This window comes from Zonotrichia leucophrys, chromosome 11 (genome assembly GCF_028769735.1).
Source record: "Zonotrichia leucophrys gambelii isolate GWCS_2022_RI chromosome 11, RI_Zleu_2.0, whole genome shotgun sequence".
NCBI classification, from domain to species: domain Eukaryota; kingdom Metazoa; phylum Chordata; class Aves; order Passeriformes; family Passerellidae; genus Zonotrichia; species Zonotrichia leucophrys.
The window spans coordinates 6568587-6589767 of record NC_088181.1 but is presented as its reverse complement, the minus strand read 5'-3'; the positions used below and the strand labels follow the sequence as shown (position 1 = coordinate 6589767).

At 49.9% G+C, this 21181-nt stretch overlaps 2 protein-coding genes and 1 long non-coding RNA gene across 3 annotated transcripts; 1 reads left to right on the top strand and 2 right to left on the bottom strand.

Annotated features, from left to right (window-relative positions):
• Positions 1–261: 261 nt before the first annotated feature.
• LOC135452972 (ZP domain-containing protein-like) lies at positions 262–6950 on the bottom strand. Its single transcript, XM_064723527.1, has 8 exons — positions 6446–6950; positions 3566–3733; positions 2804–3009; positions 2131–2291; positions 1693–1938; positions 1364–1523; positions 656–800; positions 262–362 (listed from the first exon to the last, which is right to left on the bottom strand). Exons 1-8 carry the CDS (start codon positions 6948–6950, stop codon positions 262–264), a joined length of 1692 nt encoding a protein of 563 aa, XP_064579597.1.
• A 22-nt stretch (positions 6951–6972) lies between these two features.
• Positions 6973–19995, top strand: DRC7 (dynein regulatory complex subunit 7). Its single transcript, XM_064723447.1, has 16 exons — positions 6973–7005; positions 7526–7664; positions 8077–8251; positions 9097–9222; positions 10360–10554; positions 10872–11015; positions 11331–11549; positions 12237–12347; positions 13135–13210; positions 13693–13821; positions 14659–14787; positions 15249–15472; positions 16339–16554; positions 17562–17672; positions 18733–18831; positions 19546–19995. Exons 2-16 carry the CDS (start codon positions 7537–7539, stop codon positions 19657–19659), a joined length of 2196 nt encoding a protein of 731 aa, XP_064579517.1. The 5' UTR covers positions 6973–7005; positions 7526–7536; the 3' UTR covers positions 19660–19995.
• LOC135452922 (uncharacterized) lies at positions 19206–21086 on the bottom strand. Its single transcript, XR_010441732.1, has 2 exons — positions 19877–21086; positions 19206–19730 (listed from the first exon to the last, which is right to left on the bottom strand). It is a non-coding gene; the product is annotated as an uncharacterized LOC135452922 (long non-coding RNA).
• Between the last annotated feature and the right edge of the window lie 95 nt (positions 21087–21181).

Below are 21181 nucleotides of genomic sequence, written 5' to 3'. Positions count from 1 at the left end.
CACATGCCAGGGTGACTCTGTGGGGAAGAGGGAAGCAGGAGGAAGGGCTCTCCCATCCCTGGGTACACACTCTGGGTTTAGAGACTATGGCCCCACAAGGGAGAAGGTCCAAGAGATGCCACAGGGAACAGAAACACTGTGATGCACCTCATCCTTCAAGCACTGTTTGCACCCAGCCATTACCCCCTTCCCCAAAACACCCACAGAGACACAGCAAGAGCCTCTCTGCTGCTGTGATGTTTATTGGGAAACAGCTGTTTCCTAACCCATCCTGCGCCTCACGGTGACGGCCACAGCAGCCACAGCAAGCACGGTGAGCACACCCAGCAGGATGAGGGCCCTGGAGAGCCACGGGCTGGGTCCTGCCAAAGAGGAGAGAGACTGGGTGTGTGTCTGGGTCCTCTGAGCCCTCTGAAGCATCTCCTGACTGGGGATACATTCAGGGAAGCCATCTCCTGTGACAGGCAGGAGCCACAGGAGCTGGGGGTACTTTGGGATCCTGAAGGCACTGACAGGACTCAACACCTCAGATGGCCTCCACCCATCTCTGCTGCCTGCAGCTCAGCATGCATGCCTGCTCTGAGCCATGCCATAGGTGTGCTTGCCCCCAGCCCTGCTCCTGGACTTCCCTGGGTGCCCAGGAGGACATACATACCCGCTGGGTCCTGCTGGTCACTGCTGGAATGGTGGATCTCAGCTCCTGAGGGAGGAGCAGCCAGCAGGAGGATGGGCCCATAGGAGACAATCCTGTTGTGGTCATCTGCCAGTGCCCGCCTGCTCCTCCCGTGCCTGGGGCATTGCTGTCAGCAAAGGTAAAGGAAGGGTGATGGGAGGGCAGGCAAGGGTGATGGGAGGGAGGGAAGGGTGAAGGGAGGGAGGGATGGGTGATGGAAGGGTGATGGGAGGGCAGGGGAGGACACCCTGCACCTGGGCCATCCTGTAGATGTCCCTTTCCCAGGGAAGAGGGAAAGGAGGTCTCTGGTGGGGTCAGGCCCCTGCACCTTTGGTGCTCAGGGCTTCTGATTCTGGAGGTGTTTGGGTGAGGCACCCAAAAGCAGAGCAGAGCCCTTTGTCCAAGCAGAGGCAGTGAAGGCATTCATCATCATTAGTCAACTAGCCTCATTCATTTACTTCACAATCATCCTAGTTTTATTTCCCCTTGTGGCCCCCCTAGAAAATAAACTACTCAAGCTCTAATTAACTCTAACAGTTTATAAAGACATGGGTCTTGTAAGCCAAAGATTGAAGACTAAACCCCTTCTCAGAGTTACCCCACCACCCTATCTCAGGAAGAAAGGATTCAAACCCCCATCTCCAGCTCCCACACCCAGGTCCCAGAGCCACCCAGGGCAAGGGATCTCACCTTGGCACAGGGCTCTGGGCTGTCGGGAACACAGAGCTGCACACGGCAGTGCAGGAACATCTCGGGGTAACCAACAAACTGGAACATCTGGAAGCTGAACTTGGCACTGGTGCTCTCCCCAATGGCATTGAGATAGGTCACTGTCTCATCATGGGGACACCTGGAACATGGGGGCTGGGTCAGTGGGTGGCAAACGAGGTGGAGCAGGGTTATCCCAGTGGGATAACACATCCCACAGGGAATGGGGGCAGCCCACAGGCCTATTTCTGTCTAGTCCTTGACACACTGTGGCGCAAGGAGATGGGATGTGCTGGGTTCACTGCCCTCACCCCTGCTCAATGAGCTTGTGCTGCGTGTCCTGGTGTGGATCGGGGCTCGGCGTGGCCCAGCAGTCCAGAACACTGAGCAGGAAGTACTTGAGCTGGTGCTGCCCCTCCATCTTCAGCAGGACATAGAGAGTGTCCGTGAGGGGCACAGCCACACTTGGCAGGTGATAAGGCTCGAGGTAGGAGGGAGACTTGTAGAGTCTCATGCTGACATTGAAGTGTCCTTCTCTGACCACAAGTTGTACCAGCCTGGGAGGAGAGCACAGGATGGGAGCTCACAAACACAACAAGGAGGGAGGAAGGACATTGCACAGGTGAAGCCACCATTGCTCTCAGAGCTCTCTGGGGCTCCCCAGCACCTTTGCAAATTGTCTCAGTGAATCTACTTCTCTCCAAGCCCAAGAACACCATGTCAGCAGCCAGGTGAATTGGGGCACTCACTTGTCAACAGCAGTGAGAGCAAAGGGCAGTCTCACAACCTGCTGGTAGGCGTAGATGCAGGAGAAGTGCACCTCCAGCTGGAAACTGCGGGAGATGGTGGCCCTGGGGGCCTCCTGCTCCGACTCGATGGCGTTGGAGTACGAGACATGGGAGCTGTTTTGCTGGAATGACACAGAAATCAAGGTCATGACTAAAGCCACACATAGAGCTGCAAGTTCAGAAGGTACAACTCAGCTGTAGCTGCTCCAAGCCTGGATATCTGCTGGGCTTTCAGCCTGTGTCTGGGGGCTGCTGGCACAGTGGGCACAGGTGAGCACAGGGCTCTGCTGTGCAATGCAGAGCTCCAGAACCTTGTCTGCTCCCTTCCTGCTCCATGAAGCAAGTCAAGGACCAAGGGGACAGGGCTGCAGAGCTCACAGGATGTCTCCAGAAAGCTGAGGGCTGTTACCAGTGCACAATGAGACTTCCAAGCTCTCCTAAATAAGAAAATGTGCTGCCAGCAGGGGTTTGGTGGAGGCAGAAGAGCTTTCTGACATCCTCAAGGGAGACTTTCAAGGAGTATGAGAACTTTTCAGTACCCAGATATAAAAGCAAAAGCCTTTGGTGTTTGCCCTTTGCTGTCCCACCTCACCATGTCTGCTCCTCTCCTGGCTTTGGAGCTATGGATCCTCACCTGGATTACTGATCCACAGGCAGTGTGGTTTTCACCTGTGAGAACGGCTGCAAAAAACAGCTCACCCTCTTCTTCCTTCTCTGAGACCTTGCATGCCTGGTTCTTCAAGTGGACAAGCTCCAGTGGGATTTTCAAGTGCTCAAACACCTCCTTCCTCACCATCATCTTCATGTGCTCTTCCTCACAGGCCAGCTTCAGCACCACATCTGGGGGAAAAAGCCATCTGCAATAGCAATGAGGGAGAGGCCTGAAGGAGCCCCAGGCCAGCTGGAGGGTGGCACAGTCCCACTGAGCTCAGCAGCCTTGGTTCAGGCTGTAGGGCTCTTCAGAGACACTGGGCAGGAGACAGGCTGGTCCCTTTGGAGGGGTCTCCACACAAACCCCACAGTGTGTCTAGGGCACCAGAGGGACAGGGATCCTCTCCTTCAGAGGAAGAAAGAGTTTTTGGACAGTATCTGGAAGAGGCTTCACTGTATCTGTGCCAGGGTGGATGTGCTTGTTCTGAAACTGTGAGGGAGCTGTGTCCTGCAGCCTGTCCTGCTACACCATGGCACAGCCAAGGAATTCAGGCATTTGGAGAAGAGGAAAATAGCCTGTGTCTGGGTTTTCTACCAGCACATAGCCAGGATAGGGTTGTAGTGGTGCAGAATACACCTGAACCAGGAGCTGGGATGTGCTCATGTTAACAACAGTGAACTGTGCCCATCTCCCTTCCCTCTGGTGCCCATGGACAGACTCCCTTCCCAGCATTCCCAGCCCTACCTTGGCAGAATTCCCCAGTGAAGCCTGGCTTGCAGCTGCAGACTGGTCTGTCCACAGGCACCTGGCACTGCCCCTGGTGCTGGCACGGGTTGGGCAGGCAGGGATCTGGGCTCCTCCTGACACGGAGGGCAACCCCTGGCCCCGGGCCATGGGTGCTGGCCAGCTCACCTGCAGCAAAGGAAAGGCAGGAAAGATGAAATGCAGCAGGAATTTCTCCCTGATGAGAGATTTGAGAGCTCACCCCATAGCAGGAAGCTCTGCACAGCTCTCAAGGGCTGAGATCCTTGCCTGGAGCCAGAGCAGACACATCTGAGGAAGAACCTGCTGCCTCAGCTTGCTGGGAGGCTGTGAGACCTCCTGAGCCTGGCTGTAATCTGGAGCAGAGCTAAGGGGCCTGTCACTGTCACCAGAGAGCATGGGGGCACATTGCAGCCCCATGGGTTACACACCCTTTGTGCCTGGGGGGGACAGCCTGCAGTTTCTGCCTGTTTTGCTGGCTCCTGGACCCCAGTTCTTGCCTCTCTGAGCCCTGCTCTATTGTTCCTCTTTAGCAGCCTTCAGCAGCGTGCTGAATGAGGAACTTGAACAAGGATCAGGTGGAGGTTTGACCTTTCCTTGCCATGCTACCCATCCATGACCCAGCAGGAACGGAGCACAGGGAGACTCACTCTTGTTGCCTTCACAGCCAGCCAGGCAGAGCACAGAGAGCAGCAGCAAACATCTCACAGTCCTGTCCTGGAAAAACAAGCAGGCTCTGGATAAGTTGGATTTGTTATCATGCTCACTGGAGATGTCTGCAGTCATTCAGAAAGGCTGAATCCTCAAGCATTGGTGAAATATTTTCTGTGCTGTATTTCTATAAAGCAAAGTAATTTCCTGCCTCAAAGGTCCAGATCAGCTTTGCCCCATCAGGTTAACACAAGGGTCAAATACTATCCTGAATTTATGTAGCTGTTCCAGAAAGGAGGTGGGAGAAACCAGCCCTGGGACCCACAGGGATGTGCTGGCAGGGATAATGCCACATTCCAGAGGCAATTTGAGTAAAGCTGCACAGATGGGACATCAGTCTGGGCTCCCCAAAGGGGAAAGAAGTTACCCTCTTCCCACTACAGCTCTTTTGAAGAGTTAGAATTTGCAAAAGGATCCTCACTGTTCCAGTAAATTGTAACTATAACAAGGAGATCCATCCTGAGAAATCCATCCTGAGAGATCCACCCAGAGAGATCCACCCAGAGAGATCCATCCTGACATATACGCTCTGAGATCCCACCCTGAGAGACCCATCCTGAGAGATCCCACCCTGAGAGATCCCATCCTGAGAGATCCACCCTGAGAGATCCATCCTGAGAGATCCCACCCTGAGAGATCCACCCTGAGAGATCCATCCTGAGAGATCCATCCTGAGAGATCCATCCTGAGAGACCCATTCTGAGAGATCCCACCCTGAGAGATCCCATCCTGAGAGATTCACCCTGAGAGATCCCACCCTGAGAGACCCATCCTGAGAGATCCCACCCTGAGAGATCCATCCTGAGAGATCCCACACTGAGAGATCCACCCTGAGAGATCCATCCTGAGAGATCCACCCTGGGAGATCCCACCACCTTGTTCTCCCTGCTCACCATTGCCGGGCTGCTCTCTGCTCCTCCATCCATGTTCCTTCCCCCTCGGGGCTGGCTGGGCGCACGGGGGCTGCTCCGTGCCTCCCGCCTGTGCCTTTTATCGCCTCCCGACAGCTCCTCGCACACACGCAGCCTTTGGGACTGCACAAGAGCCCGCTGAGCATCCCTCGGGGCCCGGGAGGAGGAAAGGACTCTCAAAGCCCATCCTCCGGCACGGATGGCCGTGCCCATGAGCCGACAGCTCAGTGTGGGTGCTGACCCAATCCACAGCCCTGACAGGGGCCCAAACAGGGAGTGTCAGCAAAACCCGCCGGGATCTGGGGTCTGGGCATCCAGCTGGTTTTGTGGTATCTGTTTTTGATGCAGCAATAACAACAGATACCACAGCAGCACACACCAAGGCCAGATAACTTTGGGCGCTGAGTACAGGCACTTTTGGAACCACAACATATATTTGCTTTATCTTTTTTTTTTTTTTAAATTGACTTCTGGCATTTAAGAACTGCTGAGAAGTACTGGTGGGAGATGGAGGATCTTACCCCACTTTGTTTCATATCCAATTGTGAAATGCACCCACAAGGACTGAGTCCAACTCCTGGTCCCTGCACAGGACCACTCCAGCAGTCCCACCCTGTGCCTCTCAGGGCATTGTCCAAATGTTCTTTCAACTCTGGCAAGCTTAGGGGATGTGACCATTTCCCTGGAAAGCCTGTTCCAGTGCCCAACCACCCTTTGGGGGAAGAACCTTCTCCTAATATCCAACCTAAACCCCTGCCCTCAATACAAGTTCATGCCATTTAGGTGACAGTAACCAGCTGCAAATTGCATTAATCACTGAAAATGATGCTTCTTGATATATTTTGACTGCAGTCTGTGCATCCTCAAAGCTTTAATTGCTACGGTTCTCTTAACAGAGTGCCGAATGTGAACATCCATCCATCAATCCATAATTTTTCTTAACCACAATAAACCAGAAAAAAGTGTTTAGCATCTGACCCTGCTTACAATCTAATGAACTGTCAATTAAGAATAAAGAGGAAATAAAGGGAAAAAAAGAGGAAAATTAAAATATAAAAAGGAAAAAGAAAAGGAAAAGGTAAAGGGGAAGAAAAATAAGTAGAAAAATAAAAGAAAAACAAAAAAAGAACAAGGTTTCTCGCTATCCCTTGGTGCCAGCTTTTGGGTAAGTGCCTGTGCAACAAAGGATCACTGGGGATGATTTTAATTTTAAAGAGCCGAACTCGTGAGTTTCGGAGACCCGGAGCGGGTCTCGGAGGGCGACAGCTCAGCCGTAGTGGCGGGCAGGGCCGGCCGCTGCCCCCTGTTTTGCTCCGCTCTGTCCCGTTCTCCCAGCGGGCCCGGGACACGGTGCCGGCAGCCGGGCCGGGAGAGGCGCCGGGGCTGGGGCAGCGCAGGGGTCCCGGGGAACCTCTGGGGCCGGGGCTGTGGCGGGAGGTCTGAGGGGACCCTGAGGGTGTCCCTGCCGGGCCGGAGCGCGGGGGAGCCGCGGGCCCCGTCCGTGAGAGCCACGGGCCCGTCTTGAGGAGCCGCGGGGCCAGTCCCGAGGAGCCGCGGGCCTGTCCACGAGGAGCCCCGAGCTCCGTCCCGAGGAGCCCCGAGCCCCGTCCCGAGAAGCCGCGGGCCTGTCCCCGAGGAGCCCCGAGCCCTGTCCCCGAGCAACCGCGGGCCCGTCCCGAGGAGCCCCGAGCCCCGTCCCGAGCAGCCGCAGGCCCGTCCCGGAGCCGCGGCGCGGGCGTTGCCATGGTGAGCAACGGAGCCGCGCGGGGCCGGAGCGGCCGCTCTGCCCTTGGAGCCGCGGTGAGGGGACGGCCGGGGGCGGTGCGGGCCCCTGGGCAAGGTCTGTGCCTCCCTGTGTGCCCCGCTCGGGGTCAGCCTGACCGCAGGGACGGCACACAAACACCGCCCGCGCCGGCGGCGATAAGCGGCAGGCGCTGCCCTTGGGGGCTGCCGGCTCCGCGGAGCGGCCGCTCCCTCCAAGGCCCCTGCGGGCCGCGGGCTCGGGCACGGCCGGTGCCCAGCGGGTTGATGGAGCTGCTGCCCCGCCAGCAGCACCCCGGGCAGGAGGGAGGACACGGGGCACGGGTCTGAATGTGGGAACGTGCTCTGTCCAGCCGAGCCAGGCTCTGCGTGCTCTGCACGCTTAGGGTGTCCACGAACATTGGACAGTTTGTCCCAGCCCAAACGCAGTGCTCTCCCTTTCTGGCTGCCTCGGCCATGCTCCTGTACCAAAGCACTGCGGCCACAGTGGGAGTGTTTCTCTGTTGCTGTGTATCTGGGTCCCAGCCCTGAGTTCGCCCTGGTGTGTGCATTCCTGTAGTGCCCGGCAGAATGGAGGCCCTGGAGGAGAAGGAGGAAGTGGAGCAACCACCAGAAGATGTGATCTCTTTGCGTATCAGTGATTTCCTCGATGAGTTGGAGCTAGATGCAGAGCAAGCCTCTGTCAGAAGCAATGAAACGTAAGTCTCTGCCCATGGCTGGGATGAGCAGAGATGGTCGCTTTGGGCCCCACAGGGTAATTGCACACGTGTGGATGGCACGTGTCCCTTTGCATGGTGATGGGAGTGAGAAAGTTTTTTGTGCCTGATGAGTTTGTCCAAGAGTGTGGGTGTGCAAGTAAGACAAGGTAACTCATTTGTTTTTACATCCATTCACCACTGTATAAAGATCCCCCAAGACTCTGGGTATACGTCAGTTTGCCATTGCTCCAGAGATGTTTGGCTATGTCAAAATCATATCCTTGGATCTGGCGCCCATTTTGTACCTGTGAAACAGGGAAGCCCTGCCATGTTTTGATATCAGGTCATCCTGCCTGTATTGCTCCTGGCTTATTTGTTACTTCTGTCTCTCTGCTTCCCCCTTCTATATAAGTGAATTTGACTGGAGCTCCATTGACACATCCAACTTACCATCTTCGTACAAGACCAATTCCCGGCAGGAGAAGAAGCTGCTGCAGCTGGCTGACCATTTCTTGCAGCAGTACTCTCACCTGTGCCCTGACCGCAAGCCGCTCTTCATCCACCCGCTCAACGAGTGTGGAGTGCAGGTATGGGGTGCATGGGGCTGAGCACAGCACAGGGAACACTTGGATTCACTGTGCCAAATGCTGTGGAAGAGCAGCAGCTCCTCCTGGCTAAAGGGAGTGGGAACCTGCTGGATGAACCCACAGCACCTGAGTGGGCACACAGAGCCCCAGGAGCACCATGGCTGTCCAAATCCATGAGCCATATAAATGTTGGTGTTGCCATGTGGGCTGCAGAGTGATGCTTAGGAAACAGGAGAGACCACAGAAATATAAAGGGAAGGAAAAGAAACACATGAACTAGATAAGGCTCAGGCTCAACCACAGATAGGGATCCAGAGTTAGGACTTACTCTGAACTTCCCCAAAGTTACAGGGAAGGAGTAAATGTGGAAGTTTTTGGTCTGGTTTTGTTTTCTCTGGGCCCATGCTGCCCAACTGTTGTCTAGTTCTGGACCTAATTTTTGCCCCCTGCCCTCTGGGCATCTGGAATTGCTACTTTGTACCAGCTTTCCCCAAAATTTGTTGTACCATTAACATGCAAGGCAAAAAAAAAAAAAAATTGCTGGAGGATGTAAAAGCCAGAAAAGGCAGTAGCTGTTTGACTTGAAAATGAAGAGAAGAACTGGATCACATCTGGAATGTGTCTGAGATGAGGTTGAAGTTTCAGCCAGAGGCAAGCAGACAGCCTCCCAGCCCCATGAAATTTCCATCCTGGAACTGGAGAGAAGGTATATTGCAGCTGTTGATATGCTGTAGAAATATCCTGAATTTGATCTGCAACATCCAGGGGTGGTTTGAGGATGGCTTTGGAGAGGACACTCTGCCAAGGGCCTCTTGGCTAACCAAACTCCTCTTTTTGCCCTACAGAAGTTTGTGAGCACAACAGTGAGGCCAACCCTGCTGCCTTACCCAGACATGTACTACTGGTCAGGCTGTGCCAGCTTTGTCAGTAACTACCTCATCATGGAGCCCCTCAAGTGCCCAATCACACCGGTAAGAAAGGGGCTGCAGCCCCAGCAGAGACACAGCAGAGGTGACAGAAGGGCCTTTCAGCAGGGCACAGTGGGCAGGTCCCAGTGGCTGGGATCACAAAGGTCTCTGACACTTCCACCATTCCCCTCACTATTTAGGCAGCCCCCTGATTTTCCTAGACCCTGTGCATTCTGTTGGATCCACTGTGCATGTGCAGTGTGGTACCTTTTCAGTAATTAAGCACCATTTCTTCAAGACCAGAGCCTGCCTTCAGCCAGCCCAGGTGAGCAGCTGGAGCACTGTGGGAGGCAATGGCTGACAAGCCTCCCCTCTGAAAACCCAAGACACCTTGGAACAGAGGAGAACATAAACCCTAGGGGATGATACTTGACCTCAGTGACCTGTTATTAGGCGCTTTTTGACATTTATATTCCCATATCTGGGTATATTTTGGGATGAAGGGAGATTTCTAGGTTAGCAAAAAGGGATGATGCCAGAGCTGGGGCAGGTTCTTGATGAGAATCAGCTAAAAGAACACACTCCTTGCTATCAAGGACTGCAGAGTGACCTAAACAATCTATACCAGGCACAGGCTGTCCCAAGAGCCCCAGGGTCTCAAGAGGAGCTCTGGCACTTTGTGATGTGCCAGATACACAGAAGGTATCTCCATTTAGCAGGTGGAGACTGCCTTGATCACCTTAGGTGATGTCTGAGAACTGAGTGGGATTAGAACCTCTCTGTATGCAGTATGTGTGCAGTGATACTTTTTATTGCTCACCAGTGAGGGCCAGAAAAGAAATATGTTTCCTCCTGTGAACTATAATTTAGCTTATGGATGTTTTCCTTGGAAGACCTGTAGACAGAACAGCAGGAGAGAGAGGGAAATCCCATTCCAGGATTGGCATTAGGTTTTCAGCAGTTTGATGAGTTTGTCATTTCCTTCCCTTCCTGTGGTTAAATTTGTCACCAGATTTGACGTCAGAGTTTCCCCAGATCATTTTGGAGGGGAGTTTTAGAGTCAGTGGCTTTTAAAGAAATGTTACATAACAGATTCCCATCGGGTGCAGGGCCCAGGGATGGGGGCAATGCCTCTCTCTGCCTGGTGCATGTTTCAGCTCCACAAGACAAGCACTGTGAACGTGATCTCTCTCTTTGAAGCCCAGCTCACTCTATTCCCCAACCACCATTGTGAAGTACCAGCGAGGGAACTGCTTTGACTTCAGCGTGCTGCTGTGCTCCCTGCTGGTGGGGGCTGGCTATGATGCCTACTGTGTGCATGGATATGCCACCCTCGAGATGTGCTCCATGGACCAGACCCAGGAGGTGTGCCCACGGCTCAAGAAGCCCCCAGAGGTGAGATCTGCAGGCAGTGGGCAGGGAGGAGTCCAGCACACATGCTCAGCCTGTTCATGTCCAGTGAGCTCCAGAGCTGAGCTAAGGGGAACAGCTTCAGGTCCACACTGGGTTTGAGTCTGTGCCCACCAAAGGAATCTTTTGAGTGATTTTCTGCAGCTCCTTACAAGGCCTTTTTGGCTTCACTGAATTTCTGCTCACCAGGTGCAATATTGCAAACTGCCAAATGTTGGGAACTGGGGGTTACCTGTAAGCCATACATTTACTTCCTTCTCTTGATCTCTGCTGGGTTTCACAGTAATACCCTGCTTTTGCAGGAACCAGTAGAGGAGGATCCCAACAAGTATAAAATTAAGTACCCTTCAGAGCCAAAGAGCCAGTTTGAGCTTCAGCAGAAGGCCAAGGAGGAGGAAGAAGCTAAACCCACACAAGAGGAGGAAAAAGAAGAGGAGGTGGTTGAGGTGAGTTAGCAAGGTCCACCTTCCTGTGAGCTTCAGGAAAAGTAGCTGAGACAGAGGTGATGTCTGGCCAAAGAGAAGAGCTCACACCCTCCTGAAGTATGACACAACCTTGATCATGGCCACGAGCTCTTGGCCTGCAGGAGCACAGTGTGTGCTGGCACAGGAACATGTGCTGACTGTGTACCTCACTCTTAAAGAGCATTAAGAGCCTGAAGTTCTTTAGAAGTGGACAGAGGAAAGGACAAGATGGCCCTTGGGTTGGAATGAAGTGTCAGTGAACTGGCAATAATTATTGCTCTATCCTCTGTGCTGCAGGAGGTGGAAAAGCCCAAGCGAGACTCTTTGCATGGCCTACGGGTGCACGCCTGGGTTCTGGTTCTGTCTGGGAAGAGGAAGGTGCCCGAGACCTTCTTCATCAACCCCTTCACAGGGAACAGCCACAGCACCAAGGATGAGTGCTTCCTTGGCATTGAGAGCATCTGGAACGACAAGAACTACTGGGTGAACATGCAGGACTGCCGCAACGGCTGCAAGGTAGGGAGCCCTTGGCACCCTGCCTGGGCACTGAGGGACAGCTGGGCTCTCCTGAGTCCTGGGGAAGCCCAAGACCAGGAGTGCTCCAGTTTCCACTTAACCATTCCTTGTGATGGTTTTGGTCATGTTGCTCTGATTACACAGACTATGGAACTACTCCAGGGCATCCCAGACTCTGAGCTAGCAAATACACATCACATCTATTAAATCCCTACAGTGCAAAAGTTTCAGCTTTTAAGGCTGCCTAGGCACTCCTTTTCTCAAACAACAGCTTTTGAGGCAGTCAGCATAGCTGAAGGAAGGTAAAATCTTGATTCAGCTCTTACCACACCTCAGCTACCCCCCAGCAGACACAGGGTCTGGGAGGTGAGGGTCTGAGTTAGATCAGCTTGCCCTTGAGGCCATACTTGCCCAGAGGAAGGAGGCAGAAGCATTTCCAGCCATTTTCTCTCATCTGAGGAAGAGGTACCATGAGGAAGGGGTTCTGCAACCTCAAGGCACAGGAACAATCTTTGGGGTCTCACCAGCCAGCCAAGGATTTGAGGAGCTCAACTCCCTAGAGTTCCTAAAGTCTCTGGCACCCAGGCAGGTCCAGAGCACCACAGACATATTGATGCAGTTGTCAAATTTAGTGTCAGGCCCTTGACAATGTCCTGTAGTTAAAAGAGTTTTTTCTATATGCCCTAGGATCTCAGCTTTGACTTGAGTAATCATTTCTGCTGGGAAATTATGTTTCCAGAGAGCAACGAGGACTCTCAGTTGCCCACAGAGTCACCCAAGGACAGCACAGATGACATGGTGAGTGACCCAAGCAATGCTCTTGAGCACTGGGGACCCTGTATGGAACCAGTGTGTCCATAGTGAATATCTGCCTGCCTGCTGCCCTCTCCAGGGCACATCCCTTCTACTCTGGCCAGGTTTAGATTCCTTCTCAATCTAGCAGAGTTCTGGTGATTTCTGAAGCAGGACTCCAAGTGGTACTTTAGGCGTCATAAGTGGCTAGGGATCTCTGCAAGCCTCCAGTGCATTGGCCTTTTGGGTGAAATAATTTTAAAAAATAAAATCCAGAATGAGATTTTTGTGGACATTCTTTCTATGCAGGTCACCTTCCCCTCTTGACTGCAAGGTGAACCTGCCAAGCAAAAGCAGAAATAATGTGTGTCCTCTAAAATACAAAAAATGCCATGTACTAGAAGCACAAAATGTTGTCATGTTGGGAGAAGACAGCATGATAAAACAGACCTTGCACCTGCACAGCAGGACAGAGGAATGCAAATAATAATTCCCTCCTGCTATCTACTCTTCTCAGCCTGTCCCCATAACTGGGGAGCAAAGAGTCCTCCAGGGTCTACATAAAATAATCTGGTATTGCCACATTCATTCCCTGCCAGCATGAGCAGTAGCCAGGAGAAGATAATTTCATCAGGCTCGAGTAGGGATGTGCTGTTGTAGCTGTGCCATGGTACTCACCAGAACACAGCCTCTCATGAGCTGAGCTCTCATCACTGCAGTTTACCAGGACCAAAATGCCTCCTGGCACAGTAAGAGATGCTGCCAAAAGCACAAATCTCTGCTTCTATTTCAGCAAGAAAAGAAGAAAATAAGCAGTAGCTTTGAGATGCCACTATCATGGGTAGAGCGAATTAAGGTATCTTCCCAAGGTAGGTATTTTTCCTTTGCCTTTTGCTTGCCCCCAGCTGACCTTTCAGTGGGTTTGGGACATTTGTCTATGTCACAGGGTTCTGCCTTCAGGTGGTCAAAGCACAATAGATGAAGGCCACAACACCTGTTGGTTCAGTGGCTGCCCTCAGTGCTGCCCTGTCTCATCCCCCACAGACACACACCCCACACTGTGTTTTCCTGCCATCTGGGAATTTTGCCTGGAATGGTCTTTCTCTTACTGCTATGCACAAGGAACTAATCCTGCATTATCAAATACCTGTCTGGGGAGAGAAAAGAGTTATTATACCATTATAACATTAAAGGACAACAGGCAGAATCTGAACAGCTTTATTGCCAGCAGAACACAATAAATAAATGGATAATGTCCCTTATACCATGTTTTTTTCCCCTCTTAAATTATTTTTTGCGGGGCTGAGTACAGAGGAGTCAATTTGTCTGACATATCTCTTGCCCACTGCAGAATATGAGAATCCCTTTCCCCGGGGGAAGAAGGTGATCCTGTACGACAAAGCAAAGCAGGAGAAATGGGCGGCGTATGCAAATACAGACGGGATGGTGGAACGCCTCACTGTCTACGCAGACTCTGACCGTAAGAGGGATGAGTGAGCACACTCCACACACTGAGCACACAGCCTGGGCCGTGCTCATGGAAAGGGGGAGGTGTCCCCTTTCTGCCAGAGTCTCTCTTGAGCTATCTCATTTTCCTTTCAGCTTTGTGGGGGAATTATTTACTTTATCCTCAAACTCTTCATCATGCTTAGTCTGTGGAGCCTCTGAACTTTGCAGCATTGCTAGGGGTTTTCACAAGAGTTTGAATCTGTTTTATACACCAGTGAAACTGTTCAGTGTCACAGGTCAGCTGCTTGGATTTTCAGTCTTCAGAGAAATGGAAGGCTGGTTGGATTTGATCCAATAGTGTCACTATCTTCATTTCCTCATTGGTGTCAAAAGGGGCCATAGAAAGGGGCAGCTACAGCCTGAGGATATCTCTGTAGTTGAAAACATTTTTTTTAATAGCTGGTTCAAGAAACCATGCAGATTCCAAACTGGACAGTGTCCTGCCCTCAGCCTTCTAGGATAGTGTGATGCTCCAGTCTCCTGACACCATCAATAAATATTTGGGATGGAATTTCTCTTGTCTATCCATAACCCTTTGCTGTGCCATGTTCTATCCCTGAGCTCATCACTCCAGTTCTGGTTGATGGAGAGGAATAGACCCTCTTAGGGTATAATTCATCTACTCAAATGTAGATCAGGATTCAGGTACAAAATTCCCCTGTGCACAGGGCAGTTCCAGTGGCCATACTGTGTCCACTGAGGCTGTATCAGGAGCACAGGGTGCTGGCACAGACACTCAGAGCCCATCAGAATTTTGCCACCTCCAACAGGGTGACATAAGGTTGCAAAATGACTTTTCTCCTGCCAGGTACTGAAGAACTGGAGGTGAAGGAATGGTTTGAACACCGAAAAGACCTGCTGTATATGAGAGAAGTGAATCATCAAACACAGCTGATCACAGACCATTTTAATCCTGGACACCCCCTCCTTCTTAAAGGTATTCCAGCTCATCTGGGCAGCCACTGCAGCTGATGAGATTTCACATGACTCCCTTCTAGTAGTGGCAAAAGCCCAAAGGTGAAAGGCAGGGGGGACAGGATACTTGTGGGATAAATTGCCTAGATAAATAAAATTATCTTCAGTGAAGAGTAGAGAATTGGATTGGTGGCTTGCAGTCCTGGGCAGTGCTCCCACAGCTGTGTAGTTTTCTACGTGTTAGAAAAATACATAGTTGTCATGTGTATCAGGGTGATAAATTTCTGCTTTTATCAGCAGAATTGATGGCAGCTGAAACTTTCTCTTTAGGATTATGTTTGTTCTCTCAGTGTTGCGCAGCTGGGGATAACTCCTGCATCAGATCTGTTGCTAAAGCTGAAGAAAATGAGACCTCCCCTGGCCATGCTTGTGTTCAGTGTATTACAGCTGCTAACTCTGAAATTGTGTCTGATTTGTCCTTAGCTCACACCTACACATCACTGGAACCTGAGACTGGGCACACAGTGGAGTTTTACCACAAAGCACGAGTTGATGGCCTCTGGAAACGTTCTGAGACTGCTACAGAGATGACAGAGTACTTCGAGGAGCGGGAGGACCTCCTGCACAAGCGGCACATAAAGTTTGGTGAAAGAGAGCAGGGGATGGAAATGGCTGGCACAGCTGAGGCTAACGCCCGCCCCATAGTGGTATGGCCAAGGCAGGAACAGAAAATATGTGTCACTGTGATATTTAAACTATGCAAAACACACTGCCTGGGGCTCCAGTTCATTTTCAGTGGGCATGGCTGAGGCTGATGTCTCCAGATGAGACATCCAAGCGTTGTTCAGCTGCTGTGTCTCACAGTTGCTTGCCTGACAGAGAGCTACTGTGACCAGTTGTCAGGAATTGCATTGAACAGCTAGAATTAAACTAGGAAACTAAGCCTTGGAAATTGTGTGTCAGAGGAAAGAAAAAAAAAGTGACTATGATTTGAGAACAAAATTTTCACAAGATTCAAAACTAGGAAAATTATTTTGTGTGCTGAGCCCAAACTAATATCATTTTAGGCTCCTGATGAATTGTCTCATCACTCTGATTTGTTACAGGCAGGTAATCTTCCTCTTCTCAGGTCAGGTTTGCAGAACAGAAGGAGAAAGTCTGACATCTGGCAGTATGTATGGCTCAGACACTTCACCTGCCAGGACAGAGCCATGCAGTGGTCTGTCTTTGGACTAGCACCAAACATGCTACCTTTTCCTCCCCTGTGTTGGGAAATGTGGGAAACTTTGCTTTCCTCCAAAATACCTTGCTTCCTGCAGGTCCCTCAGGCAGGGATGCATCCCAAGCTGACTTGGAGTTTGGAAAGCATACTCTGCTCCACAAATAGGAAACTTCTGTATTGCTTTAAGCAGCTTTGTGGTTGGGTTTTTTTAAGACATAGGCAAGAACAGTAGGACCATTGGCCAAAAGATGCAAGTCCAGGCAGAAAAGCACAATTTTTACCCAAACCTGTAAATTTCCCAGTTTTGTGTTGTCTAAGTTGCTTCTGTATCTTTTTTTCATTCTCCATTAGCAAATCAGGGAGTATTTCCACAGAAATCCAAAAAAGCCTGCTGATGAAGATGTAGAGGAACGTGTCTTTAAGGTCATAGACGATGTCATCCAGCTGACCTATCACCTGGAGATCTATGACATCATTCCCTCAAAGGTGGTTTTCGCTAGAGTAATAGGGAGGGAGAAGAGAGAAGGTGAAGTCTTCCTGAGCAGAGAAAACACTGTCAAATACCAGGTATGAAGATGACAAGACACAAAGGTGAAATGTCAGTGAAAGAACTACAAACACGACAGATTCCATGCTGCCCCTCTACTCCACCTACACAGCTCCAGGCTGACAACAGCCACAGCCCAGGAGAGGCACTGCCATGCTGGGAGTGCAGGACATGTGACATGGCAGGGCTGCTCTGGCCATGCCTGAGGTCATCTTCTCAGGTTTGGTCATCAGGGAGACTCTACATCCCCTGGGATCCTGCAAAATGTGGGTTCAGCAGCTGTTGGACTCAGTTCTGGAGATTCATAGCAGGGAAGCTGAAATGTCCTCTGTTGTTCCCTCTTCAAAATAAGCAAGAACAGAGCAGCTAAGGCAGACACTCTTTCTTCTGGTTCTATTTCTGCTGTGGAGTTCTTGGGTCCTATCATTCCTTAGATAGCCCAGCGTTTACTCTGCAGATGCAGAGGCTTAATACATGGCAGCAAGCTAGCCTTAAATAAAAGATATTCCAAAAGAAGGGGAGTGCTGCCATGATCTCATCAGGGGTGAGGGGTTACCCCACTAAAGCATCAGTGCAAGTCTGTAACCAGAGGCAGAAGCCTGCCAGTAAATTCTGCAGTGATGCTGTACAATTACACTTAGGAAAACCAAACAGAGAATACAAAGTAGTTTTTTTTTTAATGTTAGTAGGTAGTTTTTTTTGATCTTATAGGGTTTTTAAAATTTCTGTTTCAGAATACACAGAATAGCATTGCTGGAATCCCATTTTTTTTCATCTCTATTTCTATACATTCCTATTCATCTCATTTCAACTGTAAAGCAGCAGCATCAGCAAAGTGTGCCATCTGGTTCACATTACTGATGGATTGTAAATCAAAATGAAGTCTGATAAACCCATGCTGACCATGGCTTTGATGTTTCAATGATGGCAATGAGTGCTGCTTTACTGGCTGTAGCAGGATCGTGCAGAGCAGATGATCTGTGCAGCCAGGCAGTGCTGCTGTTCCTCACTGACTGATCTCTTCCAGCCCTGGTCCTCAGAGAAGCACAAGAACATGCGCTATCTCTACAACCTGCTGTGGGAGCTGAGGGCAGAACAGAAGGATCTGAAGCAGCTGGTGCGGGACTCTGAAGCAGAGGTAACAGGGAGGTGTCCAGGGTCAGAGCTGATCAGGTGCAGAAACAGTTTCAGCTGACTGAAAGCCTCCTCAGCACAAACTGTGAGAAAAGACAAAGCTGGTGGCCATGCTGAATTATTATGCTTGCTACTCAGGCATTGTTCAGTGAAGATGTAGCTGTAATGTATTTATGGAGGGTTACACACTCTCCTGCTCCTGCTCTCAGTCTTCCTTCCCTGTGAGGAAACATTTCAGAGAACAAATGACAATATATGAATTGGGGCATCTGGAAGCCTACCTGCCATTTGCCCAGGAATGAGGCCAAAAAGGAAGGATATTGTTTGTAATGCTAGATCTAGGTGCTAGGCACTGCAGGAAACCCTATCCCAAATACTGAAGTGACTTGTTGCATGAGCAGCTGTAGGGAAATACTTCATAAACCACTTTGTTTGTACTGCTGATCACACTGAGTAACAGATCCGTGTTCTTTGTAATTACTTCATGATAAATATAATCATTCTAGCAGATGGAGCCACAGCTATTGGATTTCTTGTAATGCTTTTTGAGGAGGAGAAATCCCTGAAGGAGCTGCAGAGGGAATGCTCAACTACATTAGCCCAGAATATTAGTATAATTAAGAACAACTTTGCAAAAATCACATTTTTTCCTCAGAAATTTGAAGCTAGTTCACTGTGACCTCATGAACTATGTGTCAAATTTCTCAGTCTTGTTGTATCAACAGACAAAATATTCCCACTGCTTGTACTGCATAATCCTATATAAGACAAAGAGTAAGCCAAAGCTATCAGTGCCATTTCTAAAGTAGTGCCAAAACTGTGATTCCAGAAAAGCTTTATCAGTTAATATCAGTAATTACATTCAAGAATTTTATACACAGTAGCAGTCTAAAATTAAGACTATGAGCTTGATCTAGCAGGATGTGGACATGTTTGCACAGATCTATATTTAATCTCATTCTACAATTCTTGTATGCAGCATTTGCTCTGTTAGCAGGTCAGGCTTGTAGAGGTACATTCATTTTGTGGGAAAGCTGAGGGTCTTTCTTCTGATTTCTTGGAAGATGTTAAATATTTTGGCGGTCCGGGAGAATGAAGAAGCCAATATAAAACTGGCAGTTTCAATATACAGCACTGCACAGAGAGACCAGCGTATAGCCTCGGTAGGTAAACTTCATTCATGTCAGCATTCAGCACAGGCACTCAAAGAATCCAGAGTCAGCTTTTTCTCTCTCAGGAATTATCTCTGAAGAGCTTTTAATATAATTAAAATATATTGGGATAAATCACAGTATGGTGTAAGTCAGCACAGCTTCAATTGCCTTGCCAGGGAAATATAACATGGTTGTGCTATGGTCACCTTCTGACTTTCTGGAAAAACTTGCACCACTGAGAAAGATTATTGTGTTTTGTTTAGTTAATAAAGAAAACAATGAAGAATGTTTAGTTGATAATAGGGATTATGGGGGGAGTATTTTAAAAGAGCCATAAATAAATAAATAAAATATATATAATAAAAGAGCCATAAATGCCAGTATACATACAGATATATGTATTTTTATTTGTAATTACCATCAAAGAACAAAATAGCCACAGGGTCAAATTTAGTCCTTAGCCCAATCACAGATTATTTGGTTCTCCAGGGCTTCTTGACTCTAGTGAGGCAAAACATTTGGATTTGCTGCCTCTTTGTGCTCCACATTTTGATTCCCCTTGTTTTCTTCTTCTCACGAGACCTCATCTCAAACTTTTTGCCCCCTCCCAAAAATAAATCAGCTCCAGATTGTTGTTCCCTTCATCTCAGCTCTGTGAATTAAGTTGTGCTTTTGCTCCTCGCTTTCTCTTTCCCTGACTTCTGGTTGCTTGTTCCCTCACAGATTTTGGAAGCGGAGGAGAGGAGCTCCCAGAATTCCTCGGAGAAGAAGAGTCAGCAGACGGGAGAGGAGGATGAATCCGTCACCCAGCACACTGCAACCAACTCCACGACGTGAAGTGGAGCCTCTGCAGGGGCTGGGAATGACTGCCTGAGCAGGGCAGGTTTACAGCTCAGCCTCCTGGCAACCTGGAACAGAAGCTACTCTGTGAAATGCTTTAATCCACATCCCACTGCAGTTTCCCTCTGATTTCCCCCTTCTTGTTCTAAGAAAAAGCAGTTGGCACAATAGAAAAAACCATTCTCCTAAAGAGGTGCTGCTCAGGAATCCTCACCTGGCTGGGCACCTCAGGCATTACTGATTTCTTCTTTCCTTTTTTGGAGTTGCCTACTGTAAACTTTGCAGTATTATCAGATTTGCAGACATTTTAATAAATTTACACCATTCTGCACCTTTTCCTTTTTCCTATTTTTTTCTAAGGCCCATCTGCAGTTACATCAGTTGTCTCCTCATGAAACTCCATCATGTTTGAGACTTGAGTCTCCATGAGACCTTAGCCCTAAGGTCTGCCTCAGAAGGGGAGACAAACCATGCACAGTCTTCCAGAGCTTTTCTTTTTCCAAATCTGCTCCATAACTGCTGGCAGGAGGAGTGGGATTATTTAGGAATACTGATTCGTTTCCAACATAATGATTTAACAAATTTACAAGTCAGTTTTTCATAAGCAAAGGTTTTGAACTGGTGAGTTCACAAATATAACATTTCTTTCACCTGATCTAAGAGCCCTGTAATGACAAAACATTGCCCCATATAACACTGTGGATATGAACTCATCGATGTTAATTCAATACTAGAGAAGACACCAGAATAAATTCATTTTAAAATCCTTTTACAGGCATTAGGGACACAGCAGCTGCCAAACCATCAGCAAATGCATATTATAGAATCATGGAATAGAATATTACAGGGTTGGAATGGCTCTTAAAGATCATCTAGCCCCAAGCCCCCTGACCAGGGGATTTTCCTGTAGTCCTCCAAGGCCACTTGTCCTCATATCCACTTCTCGAAAGTTTCTTTTTCCTTTCTGAGAAAAAAACCTCTACTTTTCTACAGCCGTATTTTTTTTTCTCTACTGCTCAGCAGCTTCTTATCCATCCATGACGGTCTTCTGCCATTCTTGCCCGATTTCCCTCTTGTCGGCATGCATCGCTCCTGAGCTTGAAGGATATAATCCTTGAAATTCAGCCTTCATTCTTAGGTCATTACCAAGGAGCAGCGTCAAATTAATCGGATTTTTCTCTGTTGATGGAGCAATTGGTTTCAAAGACTCCGAGAAAGACGCACAAGCGGCGCGACCGCCCCTCAGCCGGGCGGGAGAGGCACAGAAACCTCGCAGGAGTCCCGCTCCCACCGAGACACCCGTGAACAGCCTAACAGGGCACGGCGGCCTCAACCATCGGCGGGCCGTGAGCTCCGAAGCGCGGGAAAGCCCCGGCCGCCTTTACGGAAGCTCCGGAGCGGCCGCAGAGCGGGAGCAGCCCGGCCCCCGCCCCTCAGGGCGGCCCCGCAAAATGGCGGCCCCCATCCAGAGCGCCGCCTCCTCATTGGCCGCGCCCGCGGGGCTCCGCCAAGAAGCCGC

Bases quoted from the DNA above. Each gene is read 5' to 3' on its own strand.
- DRC7 (XM_064723447.1), top strand. From the start codon at position 7,537: ATGGAGGCCCTGGAGGAGAAGGAGGAAGTGGAGCAACCACCAGAAGAT. The intron at 10,555-10,871 runs GTGAGATCTGCA...CTGCTTTTGCAG, and splicing joins GGCTCAAGAAGCCCCCAGAG to GAACCAGTAGAGGAGGATCC. The intron at 11,550-12,236 runs GTAGGGAGCCCT...TATATGCCCTAG, and splicing joins ACTGCCGCAACGGCTGCAAG to GATCTCAGCTTTGACTTGAG.
- LOC135452972 (XM_064723527.1), bottom strand. From the start codon at position 6,950: ATGGCAACGCCCGCGCCGCGGCTCCGGGACGGGCCTGCGGCTGCTCGG. The intron at 3,010-3,565 runs GTAGGGCTGGGA...TTTTTCCCCCAG, and splicing joins CACTGGGGAATTCTGCCAAG to ATGTGGTGCTGAAGCTGGCC. The intron at 1,939-2,130 runs GTGAGTGCCCCA...CTCTCCTCCCAG, and splicing joins GCTCTCACTGCTGTTGACAA to GCTGGTACAACTTGTGGTCA.